Source organism: Siphateles boraxobius, unplaced genomic scaffold (genome assembly GCF_051911475.1).
Source record: "Siphateles boraxobius isolate OS27281-9 unplaced genomic scaffold, OSU_SipBor_1 12, whole genome shotgun sequence".
Lineage (NCBI taxonomy): Eukaryota > Metazoa > Chordata > Actinopteri > Cypriniformes > Leuciscidae > Siphateles > Siphateles boraxobius.
Genome location: NW_027508722.1, coordinates 17,592,192 through 17,612,940, shown reverse-complemented (window position 1 = coordinate 17,612,940; position 20,749 = coordinate 17,592,192). Strand labels below are relative to the sequence as shown.

At 39.0% G+C, this 20,749-nt stretch overlaps 1 protein-coding gene across 1 annotated transcript; it reads left to right on the top strand.

Moving 5' to 3' along the window:
• Positions 1 to 5,143: 5,143 nt before the first annotated feature.
• On the top strand, positions 5,144 to 20,414 carry LOC143718309 (uncharacterized). Its single transcript, XM_077209368.1, has 3 exons — positions 5,144 to 5,229; positions 17,630 to 17,668; positions 17,849 to 20,414. The coding sequence occupies exon 3, from the start codon at positions 17,862 to 17,864 to the stop codon at positions 19,938 to 19,940; it is 2,079 nt and encodes a 692-aa protein (XP_077065483.1). The 5' UTR covers positions 5,144 to 5,229; positions 17,630 to 17,668; positions 17,849 to 17,861; the 3' UTR covers positions 19,941 to 20,414.
• Positions 20,415 to 20,749: the final 335 nt, after the last annotated feature.

Genomic DNA, 20,749 nt, shown 5'->3' with positions numbered 1-20,749 from the left:
AGCAGCTGATATTGCCATAGCCACGAACATCCGATTCTACCATAACTTTGTCAAAATCCAGATCCTCCATAATGCATCCGTCTGCGTATTCAGTACCTTCGTCCATATTTTCAAAACGTGTCTGCCGGTGAAATCAAACGCACTGGCACTGATCTGTGATAGGTCTGTTAGCGCATTAGGTCCAACCCGCTATGGGCGGGTTTGAAAGGGTGGGAACTAGTGCTTGTAGTCTTTACAGAAATCCCCCCCTTTTACACTTCCTCCTACAATGACGTAAAATGACGATTTTTGCGTCATTGCAGGAGGAAGCGAAAAAGGTAAATAGAGGATTTCTCTCGTCTCAGGGGAAAATGAAAGAGTGTTGCACGGCCATTCAATAGTATGACTGGATTTCTAACAATGGAAATCTTAATGCAAATGGGTGGAGAGTCCCTTTAATGGACAAATATACAGTGATATAAAATACACTTTCATGTTTGCACTCTGACATCACCTGTTGATCATCACAATCAGCGCTCGCTGCTTTGCGGTGACACCTGTTTCTAGTCTTGTCTGATTACTCTGTCTACTTCTGGTGTTTGTTCTCTCTGTTCTGTGTCGGATTATTGTGTGTTACGCTCAGCGTTATGCTCTCTCGTCTTGTCTGCATACCGTCATGTCTTGTGTAGCAGCGTTCGTCTTAATGTTCAGACAAAACCAGGTTTTTTTAAGGAGACAGAAAGTTCCTTTGGAGTTTGGAGAAGGCACAACAAATGAACAATGATGCTGTGTTAGCGTTTCTGGCAGGACAGCAGATGTCACCAGTTCTTCCTGAAATATCGTCCTCAAGGAGATGATGGAATTATAGATTTTGGAATAATATAACAATGCACAATCACAGCCATTGGGTTAAGCTTTTACCATATCTGAGAGAAATGTTGCAGCATGTTGATCTGCTCTCTTCAAAGGAAGAATAAACGGTGAGTCGGAGACTCTCATGCTGTTATTTTGATGGTTAAAGTAATGTGAAGTAACGGTTGCGCACTACGAAGACTCTAAAGGTATAACATAACTAAAGGTATACCATTTCTAGGCCTGTTTTCCCCGAACACATTTGGAGGCCGCTTATTATACCTTCTTACGTGTGACGTTACCAGGTGCTGTCCGTGACGGTGGTGCTGAATTGGTTGATATCGATGGCTCAAGAATCAATTATTCAATCACGCAGGGCTGCTTTACTGCGTTATTTGAGAAAGCGGTGTTCTTTATAAAAGAAGCACTTCAGAAATAGTTGAAATTGCATTTTTAGAATCATGGGATATTATATAAAAAATCCAAATTGCAAACTAAATCCAACGCTGGATATTTTTTATAATTTCGGAATGAGTACGCGAACCCGCAACCTCATGCTCAAACGTATCATGCGTCACCCCGCTACACTGCTTTCACTGGCCTTTGAAAGGGCTCAGGCGACGGAGGCGTCTTTGATTTAGCACAACCATTCGATGTATCGATACCATTGTTTGAGCAAACTCCCCACCACAATCATTCCCTCCGCCCACAAAATGTTTAGGTCGGGAAGTTCGGTCTGGACTCGATCCGTTGAGGAATTATTATGCCCGAACAAAAAATTGTTCAGACCAATCAAATTGTCAGGGCGGGCTTTATACGATGATGATGGACAGATGAGCAACGGTAACGTAACCATCCACGTCACCAAAGAGCGCTTGGGTTGAATTCGTTTACAACAAAGAATGGCTGGCGCTGGAGAATTTATGTGTAGATTCAGCCATCGCGTCTGTTATAGAAGATGTAGACAGGACAGCGCATTCATTTTAAAAGAGGAACAGAGAACCGCGATCAAGGCATTTGTCGATCGAAAAGATGTTTATGCCGTCCTTCCTACGGGATTCGGTCTATCCAATTGGGATTGCAGAGGCATTTTTTCCTGGTTCAGATGAACGCCCCAAAAATCCCCAAAACGCCCCAAAATCACAGCCCAATGGAGCAGTATCAGACTCACATTCTGACTAGAATCTGAGTATGAGGACGTCAGGCTACCCATGGGTTGTATCTGAGAGAAATGTTGCAGCGCGTTGATCTGTCTCTTCAAAGGAAGATTGGGTTCAATCTTCAGCTGGCTGGCAGGAGCCGCCACTGGCATGACACATGACGTGTCAGTGTCTGGCTGGCAGGTGCCAGTCTGATTCTAGCATGTCACGTGACCTGTCAGTGGCTGGCTGGCAGCTGCCAGTCTGATTCTAGCATGTCACGTGACCTGTCAGTGGCTGGCTGGCAGCTGCCAGTCTGATTCTAGCATGTCACGTGGCTTGCTAGTTGCCTTGCAGTCTGCTTTTGGCAAGTTTCAGGAACCATTGATTTTTGACAGTTTTTGTGCTTTATGTTCCTCCCTTTCTAGCTCATTTATTATGCATCTGTTGATATGATTATGTTCTTTAGTATGATTGATGTTTTGGGGACTGTTATCCCAATATAACCAGTCAAATGGCCGTGATCAGACTAGCATCTTACAGAGCTTGCTGGACGCTCATCCAGTCAGCCGCCGCTGATACTGCGAGTATAACGCATTGCCTAACACTCTCGCTACAAGGAAATAAATTGTTTTCTTATTATGAATATAATGTCATGCCTTTATTCTTGTGTATGATTGATGTTTTCGGGACTGTTATCCCAATATAACAAGTCAAATGGCCGTGATCAGACTGGCAGCTTACAGACGCTTGCTAGGACCCTCATCCAGTCAGGCGCGGCTGATACTGCGAGTTTGCCTGACACTCTCACTGCAAGGAAATACATTGTTTTCTTATTATGAATATAATGTCATGCATTTATTATTTTGTATTATTGATGTTTTGGGGACTGTTATCCCTATTAAACCAGTCAAATGTGCCATGATCAGACTGGCAGCTTGCTTTGCTCGAGTCGCATGAGTCAGCCGCGGCTGATTAGCGAGTGTAACGCGTTGCCTGACACTCTCGCTGCACGTAAATTAATTGTTTTCTTATTAAGCATATAATGTCATGCATCTATTCTTTAGTATAATTGATGTTTTGGGGACTGTTATCCCTATTAAACCAGTCAAATGTGCCATGATCCGACTGGCAGCTACTGACGCTTTGCTCGAGTCGCTCGAGACTCATGAGTCAGCCGCGGCTGATCAGCGAGTATAACGCGTTGCCTGACACTTGCTGCGACGAAAATATTTGTTTTCTTATTATGAATATAATCTCATGCATTTATTATTTTGTATTATTGGTGTTTTGGGAACTGTTATCCCCATTAAACCAGTCAAATGTGCCATGATCAGACTGGCAGCTTACTGACACTTTGTTGGACGCATGGAGTCAGCCACGGCTTAATTTGGATAACAGTCCCCAAAACATAAATTCTAATAATAGATGCATGAGATTATTCTTAGTAAGAAAACAATTAATTTTTCCGTGCAGCGAGAGTGTCAGGCAACGGGTTATACTCGCTGATCAGCCGCGGCTGACTCATGAGCCTCGAGCGACTCAGGCAAAGCGTCAGTAGCTGCCAGTCTGATCATGGCAAATTTGACTGGTTTAATAGGGATAACAGTCCCCAAAACATCAATTATACTAACTAAAGAATAGATGCATGACATTATATGCTTAGTACGAAAACAATTAATTTCCGTGCAGCAAGAGTGTCAGCCAATGCGTTATACTCGCTGATCAGCCGCGGCTGACTCAGCCTCGAGCGACTCGAGCAAAGCGTCAGTAGCTGCCAGTCTGATTATGGCACATTTGACTGGTTTAATAGGGATAACAGTCCCCAAAACATCAATTATACTAAAGAATAGATGCATGACATTATATGCTTAATAAGAAAACAATTAATTTCCGTGCAGCGAGAGTGTCAGGCAACGCGTTATAGCCTACTCGCTGATCAGCCGCGGCTGACTCATGCGTCGAGCAAAGCCTCAGCAAGCTGCCAGTCTGATCATGGCCATTTGACTGGTTTAATTGGGATAACAGTCCCCAAAACATCAATCATACTAAAGAACATAATCATATCAACAGTTGTATAATAAATGAGCTAGAAAGGGAGGAACACAAAACACAAAAACTGCTAATAACCAATGGATTTGAAACTTGGCAAAGGCAGACTGCCAGGCAACTAGCCAGCCACTGACAGGTCACGTGACATGCTAGAATCAGAAGATTCAGACAGCTGAAGATTGAACCCCCACTCGGAAGATTACAAACGGCGAGTCGGCGACTCTCTGCGCTTGAGAGATCGCGCTTGCCATGTTTTGAGGTTTTTGTGTAGGACGGTAGCTACTTTTGTTCATCCTTTTACGCAGTGTCTTTGACAGTGGTGTATTACTTTGAATAATGTTTTTTTTTTCATTCTTTAAAGGGCACATTTCAAGTCATTGTTTTATTTAGATGTTTAGATGTTTTCAGTATAAATATTTGCAAAAAGCACAAAAAAATCCTCCTCTTTTTACAATTTCATTTGTTTGACTTTACTGGAATGTCAGTTACTCTTAAATGCATTGATTTGTTACTCAATTCATGCAATGTCCCATATAGCCTACATGGTCTAGCCTACTTCATATGAATCCATTTCACTGCAGCGTTTTTGAGATTATTACACTTCAGAGGCATATAAAAAAGACCTAATTTCTAATAAGTGGAAAAAAATAATGGCCAGCTCTTATTTCAAAACATTAAAACATCAATTTTAAACAGACTGCCTACCTGAAAGTGATACACAGGTTTAATGTAGTTTCTTCTTTTCAAAGCTTCGTCCTTCGAGAGGATGGAGTGTTTGTGTCACAGGCTAAATAACATTCGTGGTATATACGCACTGTCATGAGACTGTGTTGGATAGGCTACTTTTATAACCAACATGCAGAAATCCACTGGGTTTCAAGAGATAATTAAGGAGGGACCACCTTCCTTGGCTTATCTACTGTAAGTCACGTGTTTTTAAATAAATGAGATATTCGCTTGCCAATTAATTATTTTAGCCTACCTGCAAAATACATAAAACCGAATCTGAAACCACAATCACGTAAATCATCAAAGCTAAAGTTTAAGTGAACGGGGTGGTGCGGTCCTTTAGTGAAAGCAAAAGCAGCAAAGCATTTCGGGGAAACTTGGGGATTTCTCCATGTTGCCTATAAAAGCATCGACGGCTTCACCCATTCCTTCAGACCGTTAACGCACCTGAACTTGAAGCATCTGCCATTTCGCCAGGGTAAGTCAAGGTTATTTTGCCTTTTTATAATGAGAGCAGTTAAGTTGAAGTGCAGCTGTAAACAAAAGCGGCTGTTATTTCAAAATTTGTTATAATCAGATTCAAATAGTTTTGAGAGTTATGTATCCCTACATTTTCTTTAAAGACCAAAACTAATTTGGAAATGCGCATTTGCTCTATTGAAAGTTTTTAAACCTCCCATCTAATAACAACTAGCCATTTTTAATGCATTCATTTTCTGAACGGAACTCCTACATATTTTTCCTGCCCGAGCTAATCAGTCAGATTCTGTTGCTTGTTTTGTGCATGAATGATGCGGCACTTTTTGAAATTAGATTTAAATTTTGAACTTTTTTGTTGTTGCTTTTTTATTGCAAGAAAAGAAACAGCACTGCTTTGAATACATTGACATACAAATGAAAAGTAAAGAAAAAAATAGAGAAATAACAATAACACCTCAACCAGTGAAAAAAATATGATCACATTTCTTAAGAAACTTGTTGTTCTTATTTTTTTAATGAGTTTAAAAAAAAATATCTTGCTTTGATATTTTACAATAAGGAAATCTCAGCGATAAAGACATCAAATTTATTGTATATAAGTAGCCTATTGAGACATCTGTTTTTGTGAATAAAAAATGTGCAATGCAACAAATTAAGAACTTGGCCCGGTTCCCCGATAACGCTCACTCTTAGCGCGCTAAGAAGACTCGAAAGATATAGCCTATAGGCTATCTTACCAAAGTTGTTTAGTTTCCTAAGTGTGTTCCCCGAAGTGTCCCTTAATGGAAGCTTCTTAGCACGCTGCGTCTTACATTCGACGTTACAAAGGCGCTGTCCCAAGTGAAGGTGCTGAATTAGTTGGCATCGACTGCTCAGGAATCGATTTTCCACTTCACCCGAAGGTGCATTACGGCGTTAAGAAAGACAACACGTTCTATGCAAATGAAACATTCCTCAAATTATTCCAGTAACATTTATTTTAACATAGTTTAAGTTATCAGTAAAATATTGAATATTAATTAAATTATCAAATTGTCAGTAATATGTTCACACGATATGTTGTGACGGGTAAACGAACCGGGTAGCCTATCTCTCGCTAAGCATCCACCCTCCTTATCCCCTTGTGCCACTTGTACCGCTTCTTGATATGGGTTTAACGACTAGGCTACTAAAATAATATGTAATACACTTTTATATTAATGGTAAGGTACTTTACAATCAGAATTGATTGTCAAGCAGCTGCAGTTACTTTTGTTTAATGCGATATTGATTGCCATTGGTTAATGTTTTGCTTGCACAAGGTGACACAGTTTTCCAGCTTTCGGAATAACTTGTGCAACAGCAACAAAAAAGAGCTATGGAGCGACATAGCAAGGAAGATGGCTGCCTCCGGATCAGGCACAGCAAGATCCTGGCAGGACGTCAGAAAAGGGCTTAAGTTTTGCCGAATAAAACAAATTGACATTTTTTTTATGCGGCCGGCGCCGTCTTTGATTCAATACAAGGACACGTTGGATCGCTGCCATAGTTGGTCGCTTACTGGACACCACCATGCTTACCCATTTATAGATCTTAGCCATTTAGAGCCAAATTGTTTGCCATATTTTAATTATCAAAAGTGATTGCCAATTTAAACGCTTTAATGACATTACGAAATAGCCTAGGCTAATTACCACCATATTAGTTCTGATACCAAATAAAGTCAAATTCATAAATAGGCCTGTATCCATTGCGAACATATTTTATTATTAGTCTTAAAATGTCCATAACATAAAATCATTGTTGAGCCACAACATTGTCAACATACCATATAGTTTGACTTGTACTGCGCTGCGCTGATTTCTAAAGACTGCTGCACTAGCGTCTTGAGCTCAAACAATTACGAATGGTCCAGACCAACCTTACGAAAGTGTGACTTACCTAAGAAGATATACTTGAAGATATACTTAGCGTACGAACGTGTGGGGAATCGTGCCATCGCGTTAAGAGAGAGGTTAAGGAATAGGTTAAGAACTACTTAGCGATAAGAACGTTTTGGGGAACCGGGCCCTGATTAATTCCTCAAAATGTAAAACTTCCAGTCCATCCTCAGAACGACAAAACAGATTTCCTAACGTTGTAAAATCTGTTCTTCTAAATAAATTTCAATAACGTTTTGTCAATATCATCACAAATTGTCTCACTAGAGAGGGATAAACACAACAATATAAATTCTCTGCTTTGAAAATAAGAACTCTGCCAGATCTCGTTGTAACCAACAATTAAAGATTGTTCTATACTTTTCATTATTTTAGATGAAAAATTGGTTGGAGGATTAATCTATTCTTAGTAAGGAAAATCCCCAGCTACTTTCTTTAACAGGTATGTGTAGCCTATCAATGGAAGACAAAAAAGTTCACACTTTGATAAATTTAAATATAAACCTAATTAAGGCTACAGAGAAAGATTTAATATTGATATTCAAGGGAATTTGACTTTGGTCTTTAAGATAGTAGTATCATCGGCTAGTTGAGATATTTTTAATTCTTTACCAACTATAGAGATACATTTTAAACTGGGATTTTGTAAAATATAAATTGATAATTCAACAGCTAGAAGAAAAAGAAATGGGCAGAGGAGCACTCCTTTATCACAATTAAAGCATTTGGTAGTTTGAAAGTCAACCTAAACTAGGAGTTAATGTCATTATAAAGCTTTCTCACAATGTTGATAAAAGTACATCCAAAAAAAAAATGTTGAGAGATTTAAGCAAAAAATGGTGTTCTAAAGAGTCAAATGCTTTATAAAAATCCCAAAACATTAGAGTAGCATCTGAATCAATATTCTCTGAATAATCAATCAGATTTCTGGATCTGTACATACAACACCATTATTTAAGGCAAAGAGAGATGACTTTTTACGATTTCTTTTCTCCAGAGCACAAAAAATAGTGTTTTTTTCATCCTTCTCTTTCCATTTTGCTCTAGACCACATAAAGGCACTTTTAACAATCTCCGTGTACATATTTGCAATTTGCATATGCTCAATTCAACCTCATCTACTTTATTGGGATTTTCCTTCTGCCTTAACAAACCTAATCTATGAATGAGTTCTAATTCTTTATTATTTTTTTCTCTTTTAATTTGTTTACTTCTATTAACAGCAAGGTCTCTTTAAATTGAAAGAACTCCCAACCAAAGCCAAGGTCGCATTTAATATGACTAAAGAAAGAAATAGCCAGCTGAATTACATTAACATTAAAATCAGCATCTTCCAAAAGACAATTGTTAAATTCCCAATAACCCCTTGTTCTATTTAACTTCCTATATTGTACAAGATCCAAATAAATTAACATGATCAGTAAAGGGGGCAAATTGATGATTAACAGCGTGGACATCTTTCAAAATAGCATGAGAAATAAGAAAAATATCAATAGCTTTAAGCGATCCGGATTTGTTTGAACAAGTAAAGCCTTTACAACCACTGTTAAAGAAACACCAAGCATCTGCTACTGAAAGATTTTCACACAACCATGAAATAATATTATCATGTGAATTCAAAGTAGTTCTTTTAGGAAATCTATCTTGTGCATTGTCAGGAGTTTTGTTAAAATCTCCAGCTATAATCAAATAAGCTCTGATAAAGCACCTTTGTATACTTTAAACATGGATGCATTGGCAGTAGGCTACATGAGTTGTGCCTGTAAACATTACATATAATGAAATTCATATTTTCAGTCTTGTATAGCCTACCTACTATAATGATCCATCTACTCTCATCAAATCAAAAAAATTCTGAAATGTCTTCCCTAAATTTATGCAACGAAATTAGAGTACCAGCAGAATGATTAGATCAATGGCTCATGAAGATTAAGAGTTAAAAAAAAAATTGGTGTCTGATTCACAAGAATGACTTTCTTGAACAAAAACAAAATCTGCATTACTACGTTTACAATACAAAAATAAGGCTTTCCTTTGTGTATGATCTTTTAAACCATGTGTTTGTACATCACCCGCGGCGCTACCATTGGGCCCGGGTGGGCCTGGGCCCACCCATTTTAGGTCCTGGCCCGCCCATTTTTACACAGGCCTATAGTGAGTAGCGAGTGATTTTCATTCTAGCAGTTCATCCAATAAGCAGCCCGAGGAAAGCCTTGAGTGAAAGCTTCTCAACCAATCAGCGGCTTCTACCCCACGTGTGACTTAAGGGGGTCGCACACAGGACGAGAAGCTGTCACGGTGGGACCGGGAATAATTGCGTGGATTCAAGTGCAGAGAAGAAGTGTTTTAATAGGACAAAACATAAAATAAACAAACCAAAACTAAATCCAAAAACAGACAAGGCAGGGCAGGAACAGGCACAGTATACAAAACGCGTAACAAATACAACGAACGAGCACAGGACAGCAAATACAGGAAGACTAAATAGGGAGGCAAACAAAGGAGGGTAACGAGACAGACAGGTGGAGCAATTAAACCAATAATCAGATAACAAGGGGGAGGGATTAAACAATGACAAGAGCACATGGCTCAAAATAACAAAACACCCACGTGCATAACAAGACAGGACAGACATGTGACAGAAGCGCAGCGTCTTTAAAATTCGAACACTTTATTCTCTATGAGTGTACACACACCGGTGGTGGCACTCGTCGTCTGTCTGCGGCGCCCAAGCAACGGCTCAGGACCTTGTTCAAAATCCTGACCGCGCCACAGAGCGCCATTTGTTTTATATTAAACTTAAATGTATTTGTCTCAAATCGTCGTTAATGAATACTGACTTCACCCTGTGCTGCAATATACATTTAGTTTTATATCATTTACAGAAATCAGCTGCTTGAATGAAAATTGCTGATGTTAACGGATTTTCAGCTGATATTCTCAATTTATTCAGTTAAAGTTATAGCAGAGGATTTTTTTTTTCCGGATGGGAAGCCTATACTATTGCTCCACCTAAGTGTCAGTCATTCTGGTGATATGTTTAAGTAAGGCCGTCGTACGTGCTCGTCCGCTTTCTGCGCATGCGCACTTTCAGTTGTATTATGTGTGATGAGTTACGGTTTCAGCCATTCCTTTGAAAATGGCTGAGGGTCGAAAGAGAAAAAATGTATACGAAGTGTATGATAAGAAGAGAAAGGCCGCAGAATATAGAAACAAGACCAGAGTGATTTTAGGTGAATATTTCACACGCTGGCATGCGCCAAAAGCACAGGTTGGGCTTCCCACTGATGCCGCAGTCGCGAAGATTCTACTAGACAGGTAAAGTTTGTCATACTATTTGGAGAAATCCACTTAAAATCACTGATAGTAAAAGTTAATGTAGGCTATGATTAGCGATGCTAGCCCTGGCACAAGTCATGCACCGCGTAGACACGGTAAACATCTCAATTTGTCTAAAGTAGCCTTATGACCAAATGGTAAATGGTATCACGCTAAAATATTCTAAAACCTTGTGTGTTCATTTTCGATAATTACAATGTGTTCACCATAATAGGCGTTCCCTCTCTGGAGCAAATAGAGTGTTGCGCATGTGCATTTTTAAAAAATGGGAGAGGGCGGGTCTTCTCTAAAATTCGGAAAAAGATCCTCCGCTATACCTTTAACGGACGCTCCCTCTGAGGTAAAGTGTTCAGACTGCAAAGTCAGCAACGATTGTATTTGATTGTACAGTACAATTATAGCATAGTACAAACATTATCTTAATTGCATAATGTCCTTAAACATAACAGTATTGCTGGCCATAAACTGAGAAGGTGCCCGTCCAGTGTGTGATACCTCGAGTTGTCCTAGACGCGACGCGGCACAGCGCTGCGCTTCTTGTCCAGTGTGCGACCCCCCAGTTAGGCTAACGTTACTGCACTGAGAAAAGCGCTGAAACGGAGATGAGGGTTTTTTTTTTTTTTTTTTGCTTATTTTAACCTGCCTATCCAGTTTTCTGGAGGCCCACCTACAATCAAATTCCTGGCACCGCTAGTGGTGTACATAGGTTTATTTACTACCAAAATTTAATAATCAAATGTAAAAATAAAACACTGTATAGTTTTCACTGTATGATAAAAAAAGTGATTCAGTCAAAAACAGTGAGTGTTTTTTTACATTAATGAAATGGATGGAAACTGTTTATGAGGCTGCTGTCCCTTTAAGAATGAATGTACAGATATAGTTACACATCTGATTTTCTCCCATTTCTTTTTGTTCGCGTAGTAGGATATAATAATAATAATTATATTTAGTCAATAATTTTATGTAACTTTAAGTAGTACTGTGAAGTTAAAGAAGTGTAACACTTTTGAAAAAATTAGATTTTTTTAAATTTGTGAATCGACGCAAATTGGTAGAAGATAGAATTGCAATTCATATATGAATCTATTTTTTTTCTTGCACACCTAATAATAACTATGACAAAAGCAGGTGTCGAGAGTGTGTGCATCTTTCCATCAAGTACATTTCTTGCATGTCAATCCAAGGATTGATACGTCCGTAGCAGAAGGTGGCGGTAATGCACCAAAAAAAGCTGGTTCCCAGCCACCGTAAAACTCGAAGAAGAAGTCACCGTCATACGGAAGTACTTCCAAAGAACTTCTATACTCTTTGGTACTTCTGTTGGCTACACAGCCAACACAGGTCAGTGTGCGGTGGCGTCACTTACTGAACAAGGATCAGTGGTCCTTAGCAGTTGTATTTCCGATTTGAGTTCGAGCTTCGGAAATGCTTGGGAAAATTTAGCCTGTGTGGATGCTACCCCACTACTTGATCAACAAAAGAGCTTCACTACCAAAAAGCTATTTGATTCAGAAAACAGTGGCGCTACCACCACGCTGTTGAGAAATTTAGTTAAACTAGTAACATCACTACTTGTAGAGACGCTACTTCCCAACGTTTTTTTGGTATCCGCTGTTTTTGACAAAAGTAATATTACAGCGACCAAAGATTAGTGACATTCTGCAATTTGAACTAAACCACCATTTACAGAAGTGTTTTGTTTCTGTTTGACTGCTTTGCAGAGCGTGCATTTGCTCACTTATTATCAGCGTTTTTGGGCTTGTTGCTGGGGTTTTGTTCATAAAGCAATCAATATTTTGAGGAAATTAAAGTGGACAGGTGTGGGTTGCGATATTTCTGTCTTGTTTTCAATATAAAGCATTTGGATTTGTCTCGGTTAGATTTTTCTTGTTCGCGGTGTTTTTTCCTAGCAGCATCTAGTAACACCAACGAGTCAAAGCTCATGAGTTTCCTGTAGTTTTCCTGCACCGCACATACAGAAGAGAGAAGCCATATGAAGCGCGTTTTAATACGTCATTAAAGTCCACATGAAATATATATTTTTTTAGTTTTTTGGCTTTTAGTATGAATATGTTAGTGTTACTGTTATCTATAAGCTAGTGTGCTCCAAAACAATAACAAAATTCAAATTTAGAAGATATAAGCATTCAAAACGTACAGTCTCTCACTTCTGCCAATATGGATCAATGATTTTGATGACATCATCACTCTGCACTTCAGCTTCTCATCAGGGCTGCGTTCGCCCCAGACAAAAGGTTGCAAAACATTTTGTACACGGAAACGGTGGTGCGTTGAACACCCTGTTCTGATGACGCAAGAGTTGCAACTATGGCAGCTGAGAAGGCCCTTATTTTGTTCTTTTTGAAGAATTTTCGGAGCCTACTGAAATCGGTATAAATACATGTTTAATACTGCAAAATACGCTCGATGTTACAGTCACTGCCCTTTCCATCCAGAATAAAAGAGAATATCGAGTGAAGGGATCAGTTGAAACTGTGGTTCCTAATTATTGTGATCCAACATTTGCCTTTCATTTGAAAAAACAAACATTTCAGGTGAAGGATAACCCACTTCTTACCTCCGAGACTGTGTTATGATCTATATGACCTTACTATTTTTATTGAGTATTAGGCTTATCATTATTGCTGATCACTGTTGATATGCTATATTTTTACTATAAAACTCTTGCGACAAAACATGTCTTCTAATATCTTCAATTGTTGTGTATACTGAGCTGCAGCGGACAAATTTGTAAACGACTTTAAGTGGACCCATTGTGTGAGCTGTCTCTAGAATACCACATGGTTTATATACATGTTGCTACTGATTGGGCTGACATTTTTGACACACCCACCAAACAAGAGAAAACGTATCTCAAACCCTGGTGCACACCGTTTTCAGGAAACATGTGGATCAACCCAGAAACCGTGGCAAAACATGCCCCTGTCCAATGCCCCTGTCCAATCAAATGCTCTCTAGAATCAGAAGCATCCCGCCCTCTACAGTATAAATAAACGCTGTAGCTGCGGAAAAAAAAGTAACTTGTTCACACATTTACTGTTTTCTACATGGTGAATCGCACATAGTGCACTATATATAGGATATAGGGAACAATTCAGACAGTGTAAATATGCTTTCCATTGGGGCGAATAAAGTCTGGTTTCACTTTTGTGCACTGTAAACCCGGATAAGTAGAATCTACTTAATTAAATTAAGGCAACAAGTTACCTTGGTTTTTTTAAGTAAGCATAACTTAATTGCATCAAGTTCTTCTTAATCCATTTAAGTTTTGTCAACTTAATTCTATCTGTGATCTTAGGAAGTGTACTCCCACAGTGCATTGCGGCATTAGAGTTTTTTTCAATTCTTTACACGCAATTTTGAAAACCAGGTTCTTTTTTTCATAATGTAATCACAATTATCCAAACACCACACTCAATTGGCATAATTCCTAGATTGTTTGCAAAATGACACACTTCTGTCAAAACATACACACTTCAGTCAAAAGATATACACATATTTGTGAAAATGCTACTAGTTTTCATTTAACCAACACAGTCCTCAATGATCAGACACTATTGCAACCAGTTTCACACTGCTGTGATAACTAAAAAACACATTTGTAAAAAAAATATTTTTAGGAAATAGCATGTGCTAGATTTTTGGCCAGACATTGTTTTGTAAGGGATAATTTAGATGAAAAAAAATTGTGACAAACAAACTACATTCTTCATGATTAGTTTGAGATATAGGGAGAATGTACACAAATAGGCCTACTACTATAAACTTACCAAGCACTGCACAACACTGATTTCTGCAGACTCATATTTCAAGTATTTATTTACAGTATTTCTTACCATAATCAGTTACAGTAATCAACCAACAATGAAATCAATGAAAAAAATTAAATCTGTACACAAATAAAAATTACTGCATGAAGTACATACAGTTTGACTCTGAAGAAAAACTACTGTAAAAGCAACAAGAATACTGTAACTATTCAGAGATTTGGTTGAACTCTTTGTTAAGCTTCCATCGGTGTCAGTCCATGGTAGATTACATGGTCAATAAGTGTTGCACGGATTTCTTGAGTCAAATTTGGTCCTCGTCTTCTTTGTTCAGGTTCTATCAACTCTACAAGTCCTTCTCTACCTCTTCCTCTACCTAGGCCTCTTCCTCTATCCCCTTCTTCTCCTCTTCCTCTACCTGGGCCTCCTCCTCTACCTCCTTCACCTCTTCCTCTACCTCCTTCACCTCTTCCTCTACCTCGTCCTCCTCTTCCTCTACCTCCTTCACCTCTTCCTCTACCTCCTTCACCTCTTCCTCTGCCTCCTTCTCCTCCTCCTCTACCTCCTTCTCCTCTTCCTCTACCTCCTTCACCTCTTCCTCTACCTCCTTCTCCTCTTCCTCTACCTCCTTCACCTCTTCCTCTACCTCCTTCACCTCTTCCTCTACCTCCTTCTCCTCCTCCTCTACCTCCTTCCCCTCTTCCTCTACCTCCTTCTCCTCTTCCTCTACCTCCTTCACCTCTTCCTCTACCTCCTTCTCCTCTTCCTCTACCTCCTTCACCTCTTCCTCTACCTCCTTCACCTCTTCCTCTGCCTCCTTCTCCTCCTCCTCTACCTCCTTCTCCTCTTCCTCTACCTCCTTCACCTCTTCCTCTACCTCCTTCTCCTCTTCCTCTACCTCCTTCACCTCTTCCTCTACCTCCTTCTCCTCTTCCTCTACCTCCTTCACCTCTTCCTCTACCTCCTTCACCTCTTCCTCTACCTCCTTCTCCTCCTCCTCTACCTCCTTCCCCTCTTCCTCTACCTCCTTCTCCTCTTCCTCTACCTCCTTCACCTCTTCCTCTACCTCCTTCTCCTCTTCCTCTACCTCCTTCACCTCTTCCTCTACCTCCTTCACCTCTTCCTCTACCGCCTTCTCCTCCTCCTCTACCTCCTTCACCTCTTCCTCTACCTCCTTCTCCTCTTCCTCTACCTCCTTCACCTCTTCCTCTACCTCCTTCACCTCTTCCTCTACCTCCTTCACCTCTTCCTCTACCTCCTTCACCTCTTCCTCTACCTCCTTCTCCTCTTCCTCTACCTCCTTCACCTCTTCCTCTACCTCCTTCACCTCTTCCTCTACCTCCTTCTCCTCCTCCTCTACCTCCTTCACCTCTTCCTCTACCTCCTTCACCTCTTCCTCTACCTCCTTCTCCTCTTCCTCTACCTCCTTCATCTCCTCTTTGAGCTCCCCCTCTTATTCTCACTCTTCTTCTTCTTCTTCTTCTTCTAGCTCCTTCCATTTTTGTTGAAGACAGGTGAACTCACCTGCTGCCTTTTATAGCACGCCTGACTGCTGCGTTTTCAAATTAGCACATGTGTGCTTCCACGCCTGATGGATGTGCATATCCAATTCATTCATTAGTGTGGTCAATGGCAAACCGGGGCTTTGTAATGACAAGGAAGTAACCTCACAATCCTTATCTGTGTCTAAGGTGTGAAAATGTGTGTAGAGTTTTACAAATCACTGTGTGTAATGTTTTGCAAAAAGGGTGAAGCTGACAACGTGCTTACAATTGTGCAAATAGGCTGGTGTTTTGCTCCTTGAGTGTAAGGTTTTGCTAATAGTGGGAAAGTTTTAATTTTAGTGTGTAAGCAATTGAAAAAAACTGTAATAAATTACTTGCTTTGTTTTACTATTTTTGGCTTTATTTTACCATTACAATTGTATTTGCTATCGTTATTGGGGTTATACAGACAAGAGACAGCAAATAAAATTGTAATGATCTAATTAATTAAATTAATTTAAATTGTTACTATTGTTGTGGTTTGCATGCTGAATGTTGAAGTCTGTGTGTGACTCAAGCAAAATTGCAAGATATTGTCACAAATATTGAGGGGTAATTTCAACCCAATTAAAAGTTTATGCCATAAGTGTTAGCAATAAAATGTTAAAAGATTATTATTATACATTAAATATAGTTATGATATATATCATTAATACATTCATTCAAAACATGGAAATAACTTAAGTATACATATATAATATTTATTACTTCACTTCCTTTGAAATCAAATAAGTGATTTCATGTTGCATCACTGCATCAATTGGAAGAAAATTACAATAATATAAATTAAGTTCCCAGTGCCCAACTAAAGGGAACACTTATCACAATAATGATGAGAAATTTTAGGAAATCAACATTCATTTATGAAGTCAACTTATGTGACGTTCTCCCAAAATTGTTAGTTGTGTTGACAATAGCATTCAAGATGACTGGAAAATGAGCAAATGCAACTAAGAAGAATAATGACTGCAGAAGTCGAAGAAATTAGTGAAAAGTCTATTAAGATTTACCCCGCCTCAAAAACCATTTTTCGCCTGGTTTCCATCGATCAATCAAATACCATAACAACAAGTCAGGAAGCGAAGAATTAAAGAAATATTTACCTGGCAACGAAATATACACACAGCAATCATGTGGGAAATTAGTTACAGATTCCACAAACTAGTTACAGATTCCACAAACCTTTTTGCTCATTTTCCTTATAAACCTAGATAATTCAATTTGCTTACCAAATGGTGGTGTCTGTCCATATTATTAGATGTTGGTCCCCTAGTGAGAGGCTCTCAACTGTGAGATCAGAATGGAGGATCTGGGGGAGGGAACACCTTTAAAGGGACACATCACTTTTCTCATATTTTGTAACTTCTTTTAGCTTTCCATTATGGTTGGGAGAATGAGATCATTTTACCAGGCGCACTGAGACACTTTAAATGGTAACAAACATATATAGTTACTTTTTTGTACACACTTAACTTTTCATGGGTTTTCAGTGAGTTTCAGGTGAGGAGGAGAAAGGGGGAGATTGTCAAAGTGAGGTGTGAGTTGCACTGTGTGCTGCGTCTCGGATGTTGCCTTTACATAATTATGCAAGGGAAGGTTCAAATGTTAATTCTCAGGAGAGCCTTTTGTTCTCTCGAGGGGTAGCCAAGACTTTCTGGCACCCGCCTTACAGTATGTACATGTAACATACATTTTAATCGGATTCCTTATCATCCACATGGGCCATTAGAGCTTGCCATGATTTCATTAATATGATTGCAAAGAAATTTGAACTCATGTAATGTGATTATGTGATTTCTCCTCAGGATTTCTGAAAACAGGCTAACTGCAGTAAGTTGTGTTGTGTAAGGCTATTTCACTCTATATTCTCCCCTTACCAGTAAAAAACACTTATATGGCACTGTCCATTGGTTTTCTTCAAGCTTAGAAAAAAAATCTTATATATTCTTAAAAAAATTGCTTTAATTAATGTTATTTGTAGAATAAAAAAGTGAGAATTTCAATTTTGTCTTTGTTTTGAGCAGGAATAGAGAAGCCATGGATTCCAAAATTTCAAAGACAACTCAAAGTCTTACCACTGCTGAGGACATGAGGAACCAAACCAAACTTATGATGCAGCCCTATGCCAACTGGGAAGAGTATCTGACTCCAGCTCCACTGTCCATAGCCATTATGGGAGAGCTGGTTTTCATCTCGTCCTCAACAGATTTCTCTATCAATAAAAATTCTCCCAAAGATGGCTACAAATTCATCAAATACCCTGATTCCTTTCGCGCTTGCCTCATGCAAGTGTGTAACTCTGGTTGGTGGGCATTTAATGAGGCCCATACGAGCATGGATCAGATTCGCCTCCATACTGCCCAAGTTCCAGATTACATGAAGACAGCTGTGAAGATTCTGTTCCAAGGCGATGATGAAGTTGTCAAAGCACATCTTCCTGATCAGCTGGATAATATCAGAGTCATTGCAGATGAATGTCTCGAGTTGTCTAATGCAACTGAAAAGCGTTTCACTGATGTCATCAATATCATCCAAGAGCTGCTGGAAGCGTGTGTGAATGCAGAGCACTTCTATGGGGAAGAGATGGTTGCAATCAAGAAGAAACTAGAAGAGAGCGAACTGAGGAAGCAGTCAGCAGAAGAAACCAAGAAAAGGACTAAGGCGGCAGTGAATGCCATGGAGAAGCAACTGGATGAGGCTCATGAGAACTACAAAAAAGCAATGGATTCTCTCCCTACTGGATGGGACATGGTTGGCATGGATTTAGTTGGTGGGATAACACAGAGCATTACAGGCCTGGTTAATGGACTTGTATCTGTTATTATTCACCCAGTGATAAATGCGTGTTCTGCAACAACAAAGATCAATGATACTTGGAAAAACATTAGAGATCAGGAAAGTGCAAGAGATGTGGTTGCTGAAATAAACGCATATAGTAAGTCTGCTGAAATATTAAATTGTGTGTTGAACCTCCATAAGTTCATGGATGTAAAAAGTGAGGATGATGACATTGCCTGGACAAATCTCTATGATCAGAAGAACAAAAGTACACAAACGAATTTCATAAAAATACAGTTCGAAAGAATTAATGGTGATTTAAAAGAAATCCCTGACTGCCAAGTAAATAAACAAGCTCAAATGTTATGCAACAAGGGCATAGACATATGCAACCAGCTGGCAAAATATGCACCAGTTGACGGATGTGAAAAAGCCACAAGCAGCAAGATAATACAAGAGGTCTTGGAATTGGTCAAGTCTGCCCATGTTTTCGATTGCAAAAGCAAAGACATCACAAATTCTCCTGCCATTTCTCCAAAACCACCAATGATGCAAAAAGAAGAAAACAAGTCAGAGAACAAGAGTGCTTCACAGAGGGCCACAGAGAATGCACGATTCGCTATAGAGCAGAACCGAGCTCAGATGAACAAGACAAGAGAGAAATATGACAAGTGTGTGGAGAACCTAGAGAAGAACCAGAAGGAACTAACTGATATCCTGGTCACTATGAGAAATTGCAAACTGAAAAAGATCGACTTCAAAACTACAATAGCGATGCTGGTCAAGGGAATGGATGCCATGGGGAGAGTGAAGGAGCAGTGGGAGAAGATGGTTCACTTCTTTCAGATGGTTTCTAACATTATAAAAACCAGCCTGAGCAAAACTCTCAAAAACTTTGTCTTAACATCTGAGAAAACACAAGCCCTCTCCTACAATGCAAAGCTCTTCTCAAAAGATCTGCTATACTCTCAAGCCTTCCAAGCCTGTAACATTGCTAGTCTGGTTCATATGATCTCTGGAACATACACAGATGTTTCTAACAAGTACCTGATGGACCGTGTCAGTTCACTGGGCAAACTGATGGTCATGGATAAAAGTAAGCCAGAATTTGAGCATGAGCGACAACAGCTCCAGATGTCCTGTGATGAGGCACAAAAAGGCATTTTAATGCTTGTCCTGAAGAATAAAGAGGAGTTTGACAGGAAGAGCACTGCAAGACAAGAAAAGATCGATCGAGAGCTGCTTGCCATTCTGCCTGCTGCTCCTCCAGAGCAAATCAAGAGGATTCAAGAGGCTGTTCAGACTGGATTCAGTGAGGAAGAAGCATCATACTACTGAGAGAATCTACCAAATATTTTACAAGCTTGCTATACAAGATAATACTACCATAGTTAAGATTTAAGCTTTTCTGTCCAGTAACGTAGTCACGACAGCTCAATTTATCTGCATTAACAGAAGACAATTGATACTGAAATGTTTAACACTGTCATATCATAATACCATAATCCTAATATAACTAGCTTGCAAATTATTCTTACTAAAAACATATTATGCATGATTGTATGATCTTTAATGGAAAGTGGAAGTGACAGGAAATGTTTGCTTTTAATAAATCTGTTTTTTTTATTTGCTTTTAAACATACTTAGAAGAAAATTATGTAGATTTTTTTCTTTGTAACTATTTAGTGATTTATTTTAGCTGGCTGTGTATGATACATTTGTCCTTGAATGAATATTAATTAGCCTACATTTTAATGCATTGCAGTTACTAAATTCATTAGATAAAATAAATATGACTATACCACAACTTTACTGTTGCTCTGTATCTCTGTAGACATAATTATTTCCCTTTTCTAAGCCAACTTTTTAAACTTTGCATTGAAAAACTTAGAATGTTACTTTTATCTCAATGATGAGTTGCAACAAATGAGTTAACAGATGTTCAGTAATATTAGTGTATGCCAATTAAATTAATACTTACATAAGCAAAAAACAATAACAACATATTCATACTTGTAAATAAATACTTTAACCCTGGCCTATGTAGCAGCATATCAGCAGAAATTACAACAATGGAATAAGCGTTCATGTTTTTGAGGTATAAAAAATGGTGTAGGCCTATGCTCTTCTCACAAAATAACACCTGT

Coding starts and splice junctions, on each gene's coding strand:
- LOC143718309 (XM_077209368.1), top strand. CDS start 17,862: ATGGATTCCAAAATTTCAAAGACAACTCAAAGTCTTACCACTGCTGAG.